We start from the raw sequence: 16,484 nt of genomic DNA, 5'->3' as shown, positions 1-16,484 counted from the left end.
TATGAAAACAATTAGAATTAGCTGTTTTTACAGCCATCTGTGATTTGTAATAGAGGTATATACTGTGTTTCATCCAATTCATTACTTTAACCCAAGTCAACCATAAAACCCGTGGGATATCCATAAATAAAAATGCGCCCAATGACTCACTTCTCCAATCCCATCTCTTCATTCCCATTTTCTTAAACCAGATTCATCTTTTATCAACTATGAAGTCTCATAGGGAGGCTGCTGGTGGGGATGCGTAGATGAAACCTCAGAGGGCGCTTCATGGTAACCCTGTGGCGGGTAGTGCTGAGGAGGATACTGGCCGTACGCTGCCTGCTGATGTTCCTGGGGAGGAGGGGAGTAGGCAGGCTGGGGCTGGTAAGGAGACTGGGCGGGAGGATAAGGGCTGGTAGTCTGAGGAGGATATTGGCCCTGTGGGTATTGCTCCTGAGGAGGATACTGGGCGGTTTGATGGGCAGCAGGCTGGGCAGCAGGCTGGGGCTGGAGGGGAGCCTGCTGCTGAGCCTGAGTATCGTGCTTGGTCTCCATGGCAATGGTCTGAGGAGTGGCAGTCTCGTTGTCAAACAAGAATCTGCCTTCCTTGCGGCCCTTGAGGAAGTTGTGAAGAGTCCAGGCAAAGGTTGCAATAAAGAGAAGCCTATGTGCTAGGTCAGCAGTGAAACAATCAAGTCACATAGTTCGGTTAAACTTACCAGACCAAAGCACCAAGGCCAGCAATGGCAGAAAGCATGTCACCACCTCTCTTAAACAAGATGACATCGCGCTTGCCAATGTCGCGCTTCCTGTAGCATGTCTCGCTGTTGAAGACGCTGCCGTCGTTGAAGCATCCCTGCACAGAGACGTGGAAGACGAACTGCGCGCGCCTGGCAGCGACAGCAGCAAAGGTTGCGAGCCAAAGAATCATCAACACGCCGTCGAGGACGATGATGGCGACTACATGATAGATATGGTACAGCGTTGGGAGTCGCTCGGTAAGGATGGCATACAAGACGACGATCCAAGTGATGAGAGACTAATTGAATTGATTGTTAGCATTGCATGTTTCTTTTGAAATTGGCCGTCTGAACAGTGAGGGCACTGAGGAGTGAATCGACTTACAACAGCCAGGGCAAGGCCTTCCTCATCAAGATAGGCATCGTGCGCCAAATCAGCAGCCAAGCCGAGGATGGCTACAGAAATGAGAATCTGGAAGATGCGGGTGACGAACACCCAGAGGGGTGTGACCAGGACATGGGCCTTTTCGCCTTCAGGTTGCTGCATGGTGAAGATGAGTGCTTGGATAGCAACCAATTACTCTTCTTGATCTGTTGAAAGTAGTAGTCCCAGAAGGTTGTTATAGGACAGAAAGAGGCTTCTCAGCTCGTTATATACAACCTGAAGAAAGCAAAAACAGGCACCCCAAGAACCGCGGGACAGCACGGCATTCTTATTTCCTACAGCCGAGCAACAAAGACGGCACGCCCTTTGGTCTCCGCCACCGGCAGCTCTATCAGCCTAGGAGCAATCGGTGAGGCAGACTGCCGGCTCGTTGTCTCCATCGCCCATCAAGCTTTGCGGTCTCGCGTGCCATCCCTCGCGCGCCAACTATCGCACTAACAGCGCTGGTGTCCCCTCTCGGGTTCAGCCGCAGTCCAGGGTCTGGTGTTTAGGTTCTGCCATTAAGCCGCTGTGAGCTTGGGCCGGGCTCAAAATCAAGGGACCTCGGGGCTGTCGCAATCAACTTTTGCCAAGAATCACTGCTAGCCGTGTGCGGCTGTGGCAAGCCATGGCGGTGATGGTGTTCTGGACCCGCCAGACTATAGCGTGTAAGTCACGGTCCGTGGGATGCAGAATGTCGTAGCGCAGCTCCGAAGACCTTGCAAGGCGTGAAACTGCTGCGAAGAAGAGGTGTGGGTGGGCTTGGGGCACCGCAGAGAATAGGCGAGACTGAAAGGGAAAAAACAAAAAAGAATGAGCAGATGCGGTCAGGGTGGGTTGCGTTGGAACATGTGGCTTGCATGAGAAGCTGGACGTTTAATGAGGTTGTGAGCCAAGCTCCGGATCAGCTATTGGTGCCGCACGGATCCCAACATGGGATGCTTGGCGCCGATTTGCCAGTTCCGATGGGCGGATCCTTTTGCACCATTCCCTGCTTTTTGAAGGTGCACTGGCAGGCAGGGTATGAAACTATCGAATGCTGGGGAGGGTGAAAGAAGCAAAGCAATTTTAGCAAGAAGCAAAGCAATTTTAGCAAGAATAAAGGTGCGCTAGACACGTCCATCTGCATAGCCTGGAGGCGAGCTTCATCCCTTGCGTGTGAGATGGACAGCTCAGCGCCTAGGTCAGTACGTATTCATCGTAGCTATACCTGGTATGTTTGTAATAAGTAGATACACGATAAGTCTGCTTGCAGTAGCAGATGCTCCACGCTGATTTGTTCAGAGTTGGCAGCTCGTGAGAACAAGGGGTCTAATTAAGGTGCTGGCCTGGTGCTAAAATCGCAACGATCGGCAGGACGCGGGATTGGTTCCGCCGTCTTACTTGTATCAAAAGCTCATCTTTCCCTTCCTAGGCACGTGGAAGCGCCAGCTTTTTGGGCACCACTCGTAAAAGAGCTTCTTTTTTTTTTAGATTAAGACATTGGGCCGTCAGACAGAAGAGGATCCGCCGCGGAATGCAGCCCAGCCGTGAGACCCAGCTCCCGTTGCGCAAGGCCCTATCGCGAGCCCGTCCCAACTCAGCCTCACCAAACTAGCAATTCGCGCCAGCGTCGTTAGCTGCGTCTGGATATTCCAGGATTTGCCTTAGCTGCGTCTGGATATTCCAGGATTTGCCCAAGCTAGGCTCGATCCTTATAGTTTCTGCGCCATCTGTGACCTGTGACACTGTGACACCGTCAGGCTCAGGCCATTCGCTAAACTAAGCGGTCTGTTCTTCTGGTTGTTCTTCTTGTTGATCGTTTTGCTCTTGTTGCTGCTGCTGCTGCTGCTGCTGCTGCTGCTCCTGTTGTTGTTGTTGTTGATTATGCTTTCGTACCATGTTGTAAATGTCGTGACGGGTCAATGCTTGGATACCCGGGTCACTGTCAATCTCTTGCAAATGCTTGAGAATTTGAATTGGCTTGAGCCCAAGCTTGTACAAGGACATAATCTGTGGCTTTCTCTGCTCAATGACGATGTTTCGGAACCGAGAGAGCGCTGTTGGAGGAAGAACTTCGTGATTGTGCTCATTCGCCGTGTCGTTTCGACTGCGACGGATTCTCCATAAACTTATGAAACTATGGCGGTAGATAACGAGCCTATAAGGGCAGCCCGTCATCTGGGAGCTCGTCTCACGGCGCTTGGAAGGCGGAAGGTTCGGATTATGTTGTGATCTGAACTTCCTTCCCTTGCAGCATCGTAGTTCAAGGAGGTTGGGCCGCGTCCGGTTCTTGACCAGGCTGCAACCCAGAGGCAGAGCAACGGCATCAACGGCAGCCCTGGCCTCTTCGATGGTCTGAAATGTAAGATTATATAACGACTCCATGACTGGGGCCGTCGACGTGTAAAGATGTGCTGCAAATAGGTTCGGCTTGATACGCGATAGTATCTCAGGTGAGGCTCACTGTGAGGGATTAACGTTCTTTTTTAGGGACGCGTTAACAAGTCGCCGACACAGCGTAACGAGCATCCACGTGACTGCATCAGGCGATTTTCGCTGACTAACCCTAGCCTGGCATCTTATTTGGAGGCATGTTACTCTCGTTGAAGGCTTGATAAACACTCTCTTTGTTTGGTGTAACCATGGCCCAGCCGCACTCCCCATGCTATACAGTCCATGTACATCGGTATGCATGTGCTATCGCTGCTTGTGCGTCAGTTACAGTGCCAGGGAGATTGCTTCTGTGTGACTGGCGCCCTTCAGCCTGCAGCATCCACAGCAAGTTAGAGCCTCAATTCTTGGGGTCTACGGTGACCGCCACTCGCTGTCGTTGCAAGGATCAATATGGACGCCAGTTTAGAATTGATCTCCTAACAAATAGGCTACCACTAGGTTCGTGGGTAGGCATATGCGTGTCTCACAAGATCAGGGTTGGGATGCAGCCTTAGCTGTTGCTCATCATGTAGTAGCATTTACTGTTTTATCTAGTTTTTGGTATCACTTTTTACATTATGTTTTAGTCTCCTTACTTTTTACACCTTCTCGTTGGGTCCGGCAATCAAAATCTTAATCACCTGCCCAGTCTTGACCTTTTCGAACGCCTCCTCTGCCTGCTTGAAGCCAACAACGCTCGAAATCAACTTCTTAACATCAACGCGGCCACTCCTGACAAGCTCAACGGCCAACTCGTAATCTCCAGCTCCATAACGGAACGATCCTCGGACCGTAACCTCCTTGATGCACATGGCCAGGATGGGGAATGTGATGTCGGGCTTGCCCATGCCGCCCTGCACATAAGTGCCTCCCACACGGACAACGTTGACGCCCGCCTGGATAGACGGCTCTGCGCCGCTGGCATCGATGACGGCGTCGGCACCGATGGGCAGATCCGCAAGCTCCTTGATGGCTTTGGCGTTCTCCTCGGGCGAGATTCGCTGTGATACATAGGTGTGCGTGGAGCAGAAGCTCTTGGCAAAATCCAGCTTGGACTGGACGATGTCGACGCTGACAACCTTTGATGCGCCGTATGACTTCGCCACGGCAGCGCAGAGGAGGCCTACAGGGCCGGCTCCCAACACGACGACCGACTGGCCGGGCAGGATCTGCGCCTGCTTGACAATGTGGACGGCCACGGCGAGCGGCTCGATCAGCGCGCCCTCCTGCAGCGACACGTTGTCTGGCAGCTTGTAGCAGAAGTCGGCGGGAGCAGCCCACAGCCCGGTCAAGGTGCCGTGGTATGGCGGCGTCGCGGCGAAGACCATGTCCGGGCAGAGGTTGTATTTGCCGGCGCGGCAGAATGTACATCGTCGGCATGGGTAGCCGGGCTCGAGAGCAACGCGGTCGCCGGCCTTGAGGTGCTTGACGGCAGAGCCGACCTCGACGATGGTGCCAGCAGACTCGTGGCCGAGAACCATTGGGTCTTTGACAACGAAGTCGCCGATGGCGCCGTGCACCCAGTAGTGGACATCTGAGCCACAGATTCCGGTGTAGTTTACGGCGACAAGGACATCGTTGGGGTCGGCGATGGTGGGCTTGGGCCGCTCCTCGAAGGTGACGTCGCCGGGCTTGTTCAGGACAAACGAAAGGTTCTGTTCGAATTCGCCAATTCCAATTGTTAGCCCGCTCGATTCTTAACGCCCTTTGCCTCTCCTTTGGTGAATTCCTCTTACGCTGATTGCATCCTTGTTAATGGTTTGAGTCGCCATTTCGATACTCTGGTGCTGCAAGTCTACGAGCGAAACGGAACGCTTGGCGGGGTAGGAACTTTCGACTCAAGCAAAATCACAATGACATTGAAGAGTAGAGAATGAGAGAAAATTTCACTCCAAGCCAGCTGATCATCATCTTCTTATATATAGCAAGAAAAAATCCTTCCCATCCCCGCATTGCGAATCAGCCATATGACATTTCCCACGGCGCGAACGAATTTCTTCCCAATCGATGCCCCACGATGGCTCATTGGAGAGGACAATTGAGCCAAACGTGAAGCGTGTTTTTACTCCAAAGCCCAAAGGGAACCCCGCGCCGAGCTACTCTGCTCTCCCTAGTACTTTGGCAGCGACTCCATGTTCCTTGGAGCTTTGCCTGGTGACCCCGAAAGCTTTCAAGGCACTATTTGCTCTGCTACCCACAATTATAAGAGGTCCAATGGCAATTTAGCCGGTGATAATAACCGCGCCAATGGGAGAAGCGGTGGAGGAATAATGGAGATTTTGTGGATAGCGATTTCGGTGATGCATGGAGAAAGACTTTGGGGTTGTCTTGTGAGAATATCTGTCGAGACGAGAATTCGGGGGGTGCCATAAGCGTGGAATGTTGACTGTTTCGAGGAAGTTGACATAGGTCTCTCAATATCATGAAGCACGCCTTCATATAATGTATGTATTATTATTGTACAGGAGAGCAACAAGCCTTTGCCTGGACCGACATTTAGTACGTTTACCCTGCAGCAAGCAATATCTTACATGATATTTTGAATGTAGAAAGCTTGCTAGCTTAGAAATATCTTGAAATCCGCCGAAATATAAATCTGGTACTAGCTAGATATTATATTGTTTCTATTGTTTCGTTGCAATTTGAATAAGTTAATGATAGCAGATATTACTTATGTAATGAGAAGTAAATTCTTAATCGAGTTATCTAGCTACCTACGTATCTGTGTTGTTATCATACGGAACATAAACGCCCCCCTGCTTCTGAAGATTTGTTTATTACACATTATTTCATCCGTAATTAGTAGTTCATTTTAGTTCACAAATACTTGGTATTCCATCCAAAGCTGTTGCCCACTTGGGTTGACAGCACAGGCACCCATCGGTCTGTTAATCCTGTATATGTCGAGTATTCCAACGGAAGGCCTTGTTATCAAGTGGGCGCTATATTGTCTTGGTATCATCTTCATATGCTCCTCACCAATGTTAGAAATGCAGCACATAGACTACATGGCCGATCATATAGGACTGCAACCTTTTCAGCACTCAACTGGGCATCGACTACTTGATATCAGCAGATCTGGCTCCGCAGCAGCCGGCTTTCTCAACGTCGAAGCCAATCTTGGATCTTCTTCATTCCGAGAAACCTTGTTAGCTTTGGGTGAGGTAACAATTGTTTTGAAGGGCAAGCGCGTATCGCCCATCGGTGCTGCCAGCATCCATCTCAGCATGGTCAGCGCGTCGGCCAGTATACTGCCATCATCCGTAGGGAACTTTAGCCGACGAGAGACGCGAACTACAAAATGGTCGTTCTCGGTATGTAGCTGCAATATTCGGCCACCCGTTTCGTGGAAGCTTAGCACTAGAATCTTGATATGTCATAAGCTATGACCAAGTGTGCTATCGACGACATGTTCAACACTTACCGGAACCGTGTGATGCTCCAGACACGGATTGGTCGCATGAGTCCTGCGTAAGATACTCACTGCCAGTAGCAGTTCACTTCTCAGGATACGGTCATCAGGGACAAGGGTGTCGCAAGTGATGACAATTGTGTGAGGAAAAGCTGGATTGGGGTCCCGGCTGTGTTCACCTTTGTAAAGGAGCGTGTAGGTTGCCTGAAAGTCGTGAAATGGATTCCTTGACCCCCGGACAATCCTTCCAACGTCGTAAGTAGCCTAGGGTCGATGCTGGTAAGGCTTCCAAAGCAAATCAGTAAAAATTAGCGTCTATTATATGGCACAAGAGGCAACCTGATAGGGATATATATATATACCCATTGCGAAACCACCATGAGTTGCTCTCGTGCCCCGCCTCCCGCGCTGTCATCTCCCAGAGCACCGGTGCATAATTATGCATGTAGCTTAGGTCTAGAATGGGTTTCCCATTTTTGAAAACCGGATACCTTGTCTCAACTTCTGGCCACTTTCCTCCTCGGTTGAGAAAGTCTTGGGCATACTGGCTTGCCAATCTATCTCGAGTGGCAGTGAAGAATCTCTTTTCGATATCAAGCGAGTGACAATCGTCAATATCGAAAGTGGCACCGCGGATTACGTTGAGTGTTTGCAGAAGCGCGTCGGATAATAGCGGAGTATGTTTTAGTCTGTCTAATCTGTACTGCAGTATGCTACACTGCTGGTATATCTGGAGATGACATTCTAGTTGTGGGTCGGGATACGGTCGCGGGAAGGACTGGTAAATTTTCTGAAGTGTCCGGGGTTGAGTATCCCATAGCCACTCGAGATGCTTGTTCAGCTCATCAGAACAGCGAAGCCAAGGCATGACTTGAGAATAAGCACCAAGTAGATGATGGGACGGCGATGGAGCTCAGCTGGCTTGACTGGTAACCGAGGTTCCGGATGCAGTACCTATAGTTCCTGGCAAGAGAGAATAGCAGCTGCTAGCTGGTCAAGAAATATGCGTCAGAATGTTGGTAGATGTTTGTGGCAATCAAGGATGCGTCAAGGTCCGCGTACCGCGTGACACCAAAGCGGCATCACATTCAGGCATTCATCTTATTTGCATTTTTTAAAGACGCTGGGATTCAATGTCGTTGACGCATATCAGCACGGAAACAGGCCTCGTCGGAGTTTTGAGCGATACAGAGACTGCTAGAGAGGGACTCAGAGGGCCAATCGGTGCCCGCTCAGGACGTTGAGCACGCAAGTATGTGCCCGTTCTAGGAGACTGCAGTCTAACCTTGTAATTTCTCAGTCTTACACTCGTTCTTGTCGCATGTTCAACTCCAGCTGCGACTCTCCAAATGATCGGCCAGTGACATGTAAGACGTTTTGCAGGGGTCCGGGAGCGAGAGATGCAGCTTCTCGGAGTCTGTCGTCGGATGCCAGTTCAGGCGCTGGGCCTTTGTCCTGGGCCATCACCCGCAGCTCATAGCGGGGCATGCCGCGTATCATACTTTGCGAAGTGTAAACTCTATATGTCGATACACGATGGAAGATAGAAGAGAAGAGGACAGAAGAGGCAGATTCATACCAAAGCCCTGCCCACATCTGATGCTTCAAATTTTGTCTCCTTCAATCTTGATTCCTCGTCTCGCACCAGGGCGCCCACCTCATCTTGATGGTGGCACACACACACTCGCATTAGCACCAGACTAGCTTTTCAAAACTCCACCTCCTCGAGAAAATTAAGCGCCTTTGCTGCCGCGACCAACGAGCTCCAGCCTATCAAGAACCCACTCCGATGCGACCAAGCGCGATGCTCTGGGCCTCTGCAACTGGCCTATGGCGCTCCTCCAGTGGCCGTCGAGCCTAGCCCACCCCTGCGTTTCCAGCGCTTAAATCGAGCCAATGCAGTGTGATGCGGCCTCCCATTGGCCCGTGCCGAACGCAACGGCCTTGTCCCGTCAAGATCAAGGTGCTATTTTCGGGCGCAAGATCACGACTAGCTCTTTTGGCCCGGCCTGTTGGATGGCAGCTCCACCGCCTGTGTTCCTTGGTGTGCCTCTGGCGTGCCTCTGGCGTGCCTCTGCCTGTCTGCGCCGGCTGCTCTTCTCCCGCCGACTCGGCCAAGATGTCTGGCGACAGGCGCTTAGTCGACTGATTCGACGGCGTCCTTCTGCTGGCTGGGCTGCTCGCCGATGTCCCCCCGCAGGCGGATCTACCGAGAGCAGCGGATGGACGGTTCATGTTTATTATATCTGGTCTCGTAGTGCCGGTTTTGTTGCTCGTGCCCTTGCATAGTGCTTCTTCTGCCGTCTGTGCTCTTCTTGTTGTGTCTGCTCTGCTGGTATCACGATGCGACGCTCAACCAACAGACAATGAAGCGGTAGCCTCTTCTCAACGTTGGCCTCGCCCTTTAGATACCCCCGGCGTTTCTTTTTTTTGTCCCTTTTTCGTGTCTTTTGCTCCATCTCAGTTCGATACCCATCGCCTCTTCCGTGAAGAAGGCAGTTCTTGAGTTCTGCGAGTTGTAAAGATACCTACGCCACTCCGGGTCTGAAACATGGCTTCGCAATCATCAGCCTCTGGCGGTGCCAGCTTCTCACTCTTCCCCAATCCCAACTTCTCCAAGCCTATGCCGCGTCCCCGCCAAACATCTCGAACTCGTCGCTCAGAGTCTCGTGAACGTCGAGCAGTTACACCACAGTCGCAACTCCAAGACAGCCGTGCTCCGACGCCGGGTGCTTCGTCTTCACCGGTGCTTGCTCCTGTATCATCGCCTCAAAACGGCCGGCAGACGCCGCAGCAGAGGGCTCATACCCCATTGGACATCAATCATCCCCTGGAAGCAGTGTCGGAGGCGGCTCTGGATCATCATAACCCTCCATCGACTGCCAACATAGAAGAGCAACCGTTTGATACGCCTGGCGCGGACTCCAGTCCCCCCCGACTGACCATCGAAATTCCTCGGCAAGCAAATGCTCCAATCTTGCCACCTCAGATATTGGCAGGCGGCAATAGTAATCCGCCGCGGAATTATATCGCCAAACCTCTTCTATTGTTTGACCAGCCACCATCGTTTGCACCGCCGCCAACAGCGCCGCCAGCAATGCGATCCATGTTTCCAACATACAATCCTGAATTACCCCTTGATCAACAAACCTACGGTCCAATCCAGATGCAGCCATCAGGCATGCCTAGGGCTGTTGTCAGTCGCCAGAGCTACTTCGAAGACCCCGAGACTGTATCTGAGCGCCCACCTGTCCGCAGCCCGCCATTCAGAGTTCCTACCCGCCCTCAAAATCCTCCAATCATCCCTGATATAAGCACTACCGAACAGCTGCAAGACCTTTGGAAAGTCACAAACGGCTGGCAAGCATCAGGTTCTGAAGGGCGTGTTTACTGCCTAAAGTTGACACAGCAAAAAGATGCTCCCGTCTACACTCTTTCCTCCGCCTCCCAGCCTTTTTATAGTCTCCGCTTGGACCCTACATCTGCCTCGGCTTACGTGTCACTGAGTAGACACGACCCCAGCAAGATTTACAAGGCTCCCAAGTCATCGTCAGGCTCTCCCGGGAGCATTTTCAACGGTGTTCTAAGTGGCAACAACCGAGCCTCAGACAACAAACATTGGCAAGAAGCGTTAACCACAACACTTGAAGAGGAATCTCGTAAGCATTCTCCAAATGATGGTCTTGCTGCCCTTCTTATGCCCTGCGCCGCGACAAAAATAGTCTTGGATAGGGCAGACGACCCTGTCACAGTTGCAGCTGCAGAGAGGGAGTGCGGCAGGCTTGTATGGGATGACGATAGTGCAAGCCACTATCTAGTACATCCTGCCCTGGCAACGCCATTCTGTGTTACCATTGAAAACTGCGCTGCCTGGTCTCGTATCGAATATACGCTGGAACACCACGAATCGCCACAACACCTCGCCAAGCTCACACGAGATGGCACCGGCACCGGGTGGTTAGAGATTGACACTGGTGTAGCGTCCAAAATCGGGTCATTCTACGTTGTGGATGTGGCCGTTACCGCCCTGCTTCTTGTAGCTGCCATGGAAGATAGGAACTCTCCAAGAACTGTCATTGAGGCATTCGAGGCACCACCGGTACCGGAACCTCCGAGACAATCAAGGAGTCTGAGCAGTGCATTGAGCCGACACCGCGACGATGACGGCAGCAAAAAGAGCAAAAAAGACAAGAAAGACAAGAAGCGCCAGAGAATGGAGCAGTTCGAGATTGATATCGAAAGCCAGGACGATAGTTTGGGCAAGGGGAGCAAAAAGGCTGAAGCTGAAGATAAACTGCCCTTCCTAATACGAGTGATTGTTAAACTAGGAAAGGGGCTGTTTAACTGTTTTATATGGATTCTTACACTTGGGTTTGCATGCGTTAAAGGAGTATTCAAGGTTTTTTATAAATGTGTGGGATCTAAATATTAATACGACGGCATATGATGATTTGATGATGACAATGAGCTATCAACCGATTTATTTGTGATCACCTGCAGATAGTACAAATTTACTATTCGAGAGTGTACAAATGGTTCTAGTATCCAGGTGCACCCAGAAATTTATTTCATTGTGTAAGTAAATGATACGAGGCCACAATTCAGCCTCGTGGAAATGAAACGCGAAAACAGACAAAATTCCTTTTTCAACCCATGCTCTATAGGCTCCAATAGTCGCGCCACCTCCATGAACAGATTCAAATATCCCAGCCCAATATATTAACAGCGCTCATGATCAGAAAGCACTCTTCACCTCCATCTTCACTCCCACAAACCCTCACCATGTATTTTTTTTTCTTCCTTCTACCTCTTCCTCTGCCTCACCATAATCTTCTTCCCCCTCCTCGTCGTGCCGCCCGACGTTGCCGTCTTGGCCATCTTGGCCTGCTGCACTTCGAGCTTGCTCTCGGCCGTCATGAGTGCTTTCACTTTTTTGCGCGAGTGCTCCAGCTTGCGCTTTAGCTCTCGCAGGTTTTCTGCCCTGTCGAATGCATCGTTCTGGTCCTCCCTCTTCTCGGGCTTCTTGTCCTCGTCGAGTTCTATGATTTGCTCCCGCTCGGCCTCGTCGTCTGCGAAGACGATTTTTCGGGGTACGCTTGTCCGCCGTCTTTTTGAAGCGCCTGAATCGTAGTCGTCAAAGTCATCATCATCATCGTCGTCGTCCTCCTCCTCAGCCAACTGATCCAGCCCTTTCATCAAAACAAACTGCTCTTCCAATCTCGCTAGTTCCTTGACGGCAACCTGCTTCATCGTCCTTACGTATCCCAAGTCCTGTGTCTTCAACAGCCGCACCGTGTCCATGTCCAGGTCCTTGTTTCCGCGATCACCCTCGACGCGACCGTTCCAGGTCCTGCCAGTCTTGATTTTTGAGCCGGGGCCCTTGCGCGACATCATGCCAAAGTAGAATTCATCTTCGTTGCGGTCGGCAGCCCTTTCTCGGAGAGCCTTGAGCTGCTTCTTCTTCTGGTTGTAGTCTTTGGCACGTAGAGAGTAGTCCTATGATATGATCTCGTTAGTAGAAGTTCCATGCACAAGGACTGTAGAAGATAATTTTAGGATCGGAGAGCCCCGAACAACCGTCTCGTACCTTGTGTTTCTCGAGAAGACCGAGGCGCTTGCGCTCGAGGGGCTGCGCACGCTCCTTGTGGTTGCGCCGCTGAATTGAATTTCGCAAAGACGACATTGTTACGGTAGCTTTGTGCTGATATTGAGGGAACGAAAAGAGCTCCTAGGTAATCTGGTTGTGAAGGCGTCGCTGCAGTATCAAAGAAAGTTGGTTCTTGGAGGTGGAAGAGCGGCAGAATTTTTGGGATTTTTGGCGGTGAGAGCGCTAGCGCTTTATCGCACTCGGCGCTAATGAGTGCTTTGTGAATCAGCGACAATTGTAAATGAGAAGAATCCAATACAAGTTAAAAAAAAAAAAAATGTACGTTCTATAAGTTTCAAAAATTTCAATTTTTTCCTTCGTCAATTCGTAATGTTGAGTGTAAATATTTGTTGTCTATCTTGGAGTGTAATTGGGCAACTATTATACAAAACTTTGTGCAGCTACTATCGTACAGCCCACTTACACGATGGATCGGCTCATTAGCTGTCTAAATCAGCCATCAAAGCGCACCCTTCAAAATGGTCCTCAGGCTCTTGATAATAAATTGGCCTTCTATCGTTCTATGAGGACTTTGAGCGCAATTGTAAGCCATAAGGAGCAAGTTGCTCATTGCTGAGCTTGCTAGGTGACCGCACAAAGGGGTCTTCTCCCTTCATCGTCTTGGGAAACGCAATGACATCTCGAACAGTTGGTGTGCCAGTCATCAGAGCAGCAAAACGATCGAATCCGAGCGCAAACCCGGCATGAGGCGGGCATCCTGACCGGAGAGCCTCAAACAGGTGAGCAAAATCCTTGATCCTCTTATCGGTCATCTTCAAAACGTCTCGCATGATAAAGTCTTGGACATCGGCAATGTGGTTACGAACGCTGCCTCCGCCAATTTCGACACCATTGAGGACCAAGTCATATGCAGCGCTCTTTGCTTCTAGGGGATCGGCGAAAAGTAACTCTAGATCTTTCTGAGAGAGAGGTGCTGTGAAGGGGTGGTGAGCAGCAGCGATTCCCGCCGCGCCTTCTTGGCCTGGCTCGCCCTCCTCAACCGGCTTGAACATGGGAAACTCTGTCACCCAAGCAAACTGGAGCGACCCTGGCTCTCCGAGCCGTGGTGTCTCCATATAACCCGCCTCGACAAGTGCTTTCCATAGCAAATTTCGGATATCTCCAATCTTTGTTGAGCCAGAGTAGTATTGTCCGGCGGGCTTCTCACGGGCCTGGAAAACAACAAGATCTCCGTCATTAAGGCCCTTCTGCTCAGAAAGCAGATCTAGAACGCTTTCGTAGTCAAAGCCTAGTGAAGAAAATCCACACAGCGGCTTGCTGGAATCATAGACGAGAATCTGGGGTTTGCCGTCGGGATTTTTCCCCAGAGAAGCGGGGAGCTCGTCCATAAATTTAATCATAAACTTTTGCGCTTCCGAAGGAGAGCAATCATTCAGCGGGAGTGCAAAGGCTTCTATAAGAGGATTAGACATGTGGGTTATCATGCTAACGAAATGTTGGAAAGGCTCAAGATTGGGAAGGGCATGTATCTGTATGGCGTTAGCTTTATGGTTACACGATATCGCCTGGTATCCTTACCCTTAGAGGGATACGAAGGTCTGGCTTGTCAGAGCCGTAGGCAGCAATGCTGTCTGCAAAGGTAATGTTTGTAAACTGGTGGGCAACGGGCTGGTCTGCAGGTGGAGGAGTGGCAGGTATAGCGGCAACAACAGGGACCACTTCTCCTCGAATCTCCTTGTAGCTATGTGCCGGTTGCAGAGCAGTCAGAGCTGCCAGGACAATATCATTGATATCCTTTTGCACCGTCTCGGCACCGGCGAAAGCCCATTCCATGTCAAGCTGAGAAAAGCAGTCAGCATCAGGTCTCATATTGTATTGGTATTCGTCTTACCTGTGAGAATTCTGGTTGTCGATCAGCCCGAGAATCTTCATCACGATAGCATCGTGCCCACTGCATATAGCGCATGATGCCACTGGCCATAAGGACCTGTTTATACTGCTGCGGGCTTTGGCTTAGAGCATAGGCGGTGCCTGTCTGTCGTGTAGGGACAAGGAATTCTCTGGCTCCTTCTGGTGTGGATTTAAACAAGGTTGGAGTCTCTATATCTGTAAAGCCCTTTTCCAGCAGGCTTTGGTTGAGCATTCCTTTCAGCCACGATCTGAATTGGAGTCTGGCTTGCAATTCTGGGTGAAATCGAATCTGGAGATGCCTCTTTGTCGGAGGGAACTGGACTTCGGGTGTCACTATAAGATTCTTTGGGACGCTATTCAACGCACGTATGCTGTCGAGATAGACGGTTTTTTTTGATGAGCCGTCGGTGGTATTTGACTCGGCCACACCTGCGGCTTCATGTTGCTTTATGCGAATGAGAACGGGGCTGAAAGCAGGAACTTGGCGGAAATCATCATGAGCCTTGTCATCTCTCTCTGCACTGGAGCAGATCTGAATGACTTTACCCGACGGCGTGGTAAGATCTGCGAATGAAAGATGCTTTGAGACGTTACGGCTCTTGCCTAACAGCCCCACGTAGATGTCCTCTGAGTGAAGGCCAAGTAAATCATCATTAGCCTGGTCTATTCGATGTTAGATATTCTTTGCAAAAGAAAAGGATCATCGTTGAGAACAGCATACATTTGTTCCACAGATCTAATAAATTGGCCCTCTGTGCTGGGATTCCCGCCTCATCTTTGGCCTGTGAGTAAAGTCGGCTGTTTCTGTAAATCGCCTGTCGAGGAGCGCCCGAAGCAAAGCTGCTGGCACAAGCGCAACGACGCAATGCCAGGCTGCGGGAACCAACAAGAGGCCCCATTGCCTAATATCGATATCAGACTCGAATTATCATTCAATTACAAACAATAAGCTGCGCAAGGAAATATGGCATGGCTGATAAGATAAAGGATGAAGATGGGCCTTTGTCGAGAGGTGCTCAATCACCCGATAAATTTCCGCGTGCCCCACGTTCAGCGCCGAACCTTTAAATTTCTGCCGACGCTGGAGCTAAACTTTTTTCTTCTTCTTTTCTTCTCTATCCTTCCATTCAAATAAACGTACGCTCCCCCAAATTCACAGCAGTCCTCGATCTGAACCATAGCTAACATGAAATTTGCAGGTGATGAGACTCCGTGCCAAAAATGATGCTGAGCCGCTTTCCTGACCTCTCAACACTCTTCCTTCGGGGCTTCAGGGTTTGGGGGCGACGGGGGGCTGGTTCCATGAAATAGGCGTTCGACACACCGGACCTTGTTTTGCATCGAACGCGATGATAAAAAACTCTGACTTATAACGAATGGAAGGTTTTTCTTTGACCAAATTCATTTCCCTTTATTAGAATTTATATATCCCTTGTTCTTCTCTTCTTCCCTCATTGATCCTGCAGCTCCTCCTACCTACATGTATGCATTTCGCGGCTGGTGTACGATAGTGTATTATATAATTAGTACGGAGTTCGTATAATAAAAGACCGCGGGACTCGGTTCCTTAATTTGCTATTGAAAATCACAAATGTCTGTGCTCTACATAAGATTACCTCTTGCTTGGCAATAGACGGGAAGCAATATAAATGAATCGTCTGCGCCGCGGCATTGCATGCTTAGATAACTGTCGCGCCCTAGCTGTACCTACTCCAATAAAAGCTCCCGGCATGCCGCCAATTAATGCACTTCGCGCCAAGCGTTAAATTCCCTTCCCCCAACTTGTCTTATCCATCAAAAAGTCAATTGCATCTGCCGTTAGCGAGTGACTTGCGCTCCTCGCCCAGCCACCGCCATTCCGCAGCTTCCGCCGCCCACGTGCAGCCTCACCCGCGGTATCGCCATAACTTCAACCCCCAGCGCCTCACCTGCTAGTGCCCAGCAACCGCCATCATCCTCCCACCAAACGAAACAAACCCGCGCCAGCTCCGC

At 50.6% G+C, this 16,484-nt stretch overlaps 6 protein-coding genes across 6 annotated transcripts; 1 reads left to right on the top strand and 5 right to left on the bottom strand.

Annotated features, from left to right (window-relative positions):
* Positions 1-207: 207 nt before the first annotated feature.
* Positions 208-1,269, bottom strand: TGAM01_v202849 (hypothetical protein; the record flags this gene model as incomplete). The annotated part of the gene is made up of 3 exons (XM_018802306.1): positions 208-646; positions 702-1,021; positions 1,108-1,269. The coding sequence occupies 3 exons, from the start codon at positions 1,267-1,269 to the stop codon at positions 208-210; spliced, it is 921 nt and encodes a 306-aa protein (XP_018664662.1).
* Positions 1,270-2,907: 1,638 nt separating this feature from the next.
* TGAM01_v202848 (hypothetical protein) lies at positions 2,908-3,513 on the bottom strand (the record flags this gene model as incomplete). Its single annotated transcript, XM_018802305.1, has 1 exon — positions 2,908-3,513. The coding sequence occupies one exon, from the start codon at positions 3,511-3,513 to the stop codon at positions 2,908-2,910; it is 606 nt and encodes a 201-aa protein (XP_018664661.1).
* Positions 3,514-4,160: 647 nt separating this feature from the next.
* On the bottom strand, positions 4,161-5,333 carry TGAM01_v202847 (D-xylulose reductase A; the record flags this gene model as incomplete). The annotated part of the gene is made up of 2 exons (XM_018802304.1): positions 4,161-5,216; positions 5,298-5,333. 2 exons carry the CDS (start codon positions 5,331-5,333, stop codon positions 4,161-4,163), a joined length of 1,092 nt encoding a protein of 363 aa, XP_018664660.1.
* Positions 5,334-9,524: 4,191 nt separating this feature from the next.
* TGAM01_v202846 (hypothetical protein) lies at positions 9,525-11,405 on the top strand (the record flags this gene model as incomplete). Its single annotated transcript, XM_018802303.1, has 1 exon — positions 9,525-11,405. The coding sequence occupies one exon, from the start codon at positions 9,525-9,527 to the stop codon at positions 11,403-11,405; it is 1,881 nt and encodes a 626-aa protein (XP_018664659.1).
* Positions 11,406-11,776: 371 nt separating this feature from the next.
* On the bottom strand, positions 11,777-12,656 carry TGAM01_v202845 (hypothetical protein; the record flags this gene model as incomplete). Its single annotated transcript, XM_018802302.2, has 2 exons — positions 11,777-12,469; positions 12,561-12,656. 2 exons carry the CDS (start codon positions 12,654-12,656, stop codon positions 11,777-11,779), a joined length of 789 nt encoding a protein of 262 aa, XP_018664658.1.
* Positions 12,657-13,141: 485 nt separating this feature from the next.
* Positions 13,142-15,391, bottom strand: TGAM01_v202844 (aspartyl-tRNA synthetase; the record flags this gene model as incomplete). The annotated part of the gene is made up of 4 exons (XM_018802301.1): positions 13,142-14,110; positions 14,160-14,420; positions 14,473-15,155; positions 15,214-15,391. 4 exons carry the CDS (start codon positions 15,389-15,391, stop codon positions 13,142-13,144), a joined length of 2,091 nt encoding a protein of 696 aa, XP_018664657.1.
* Between the last annotated feature and the right edge of the window lie 1,093 nt (positions 15,392-16,484).

Source organism: Trichoderma gamsii (genome assembly GCF_001481775.2).
Source record: "Trichoderma gamsii strain T6085 chromosome Unknown Scaffold_7.2, whole genome shotgun sequence".
NCBI classification, from domain to species: domain Eukaryota; kingdom Fungi; phylum Ascomycota; class Sordariomycetes; order Hypocreales; family Hypocreaceae; genus Trichoderma; species Trichoderma gamsii.
The sequence above is the reverse complement of the archived record's forward strand: the minus strand, read 5'-3'. Positions and strand labels throughout refer to the sequence as shown.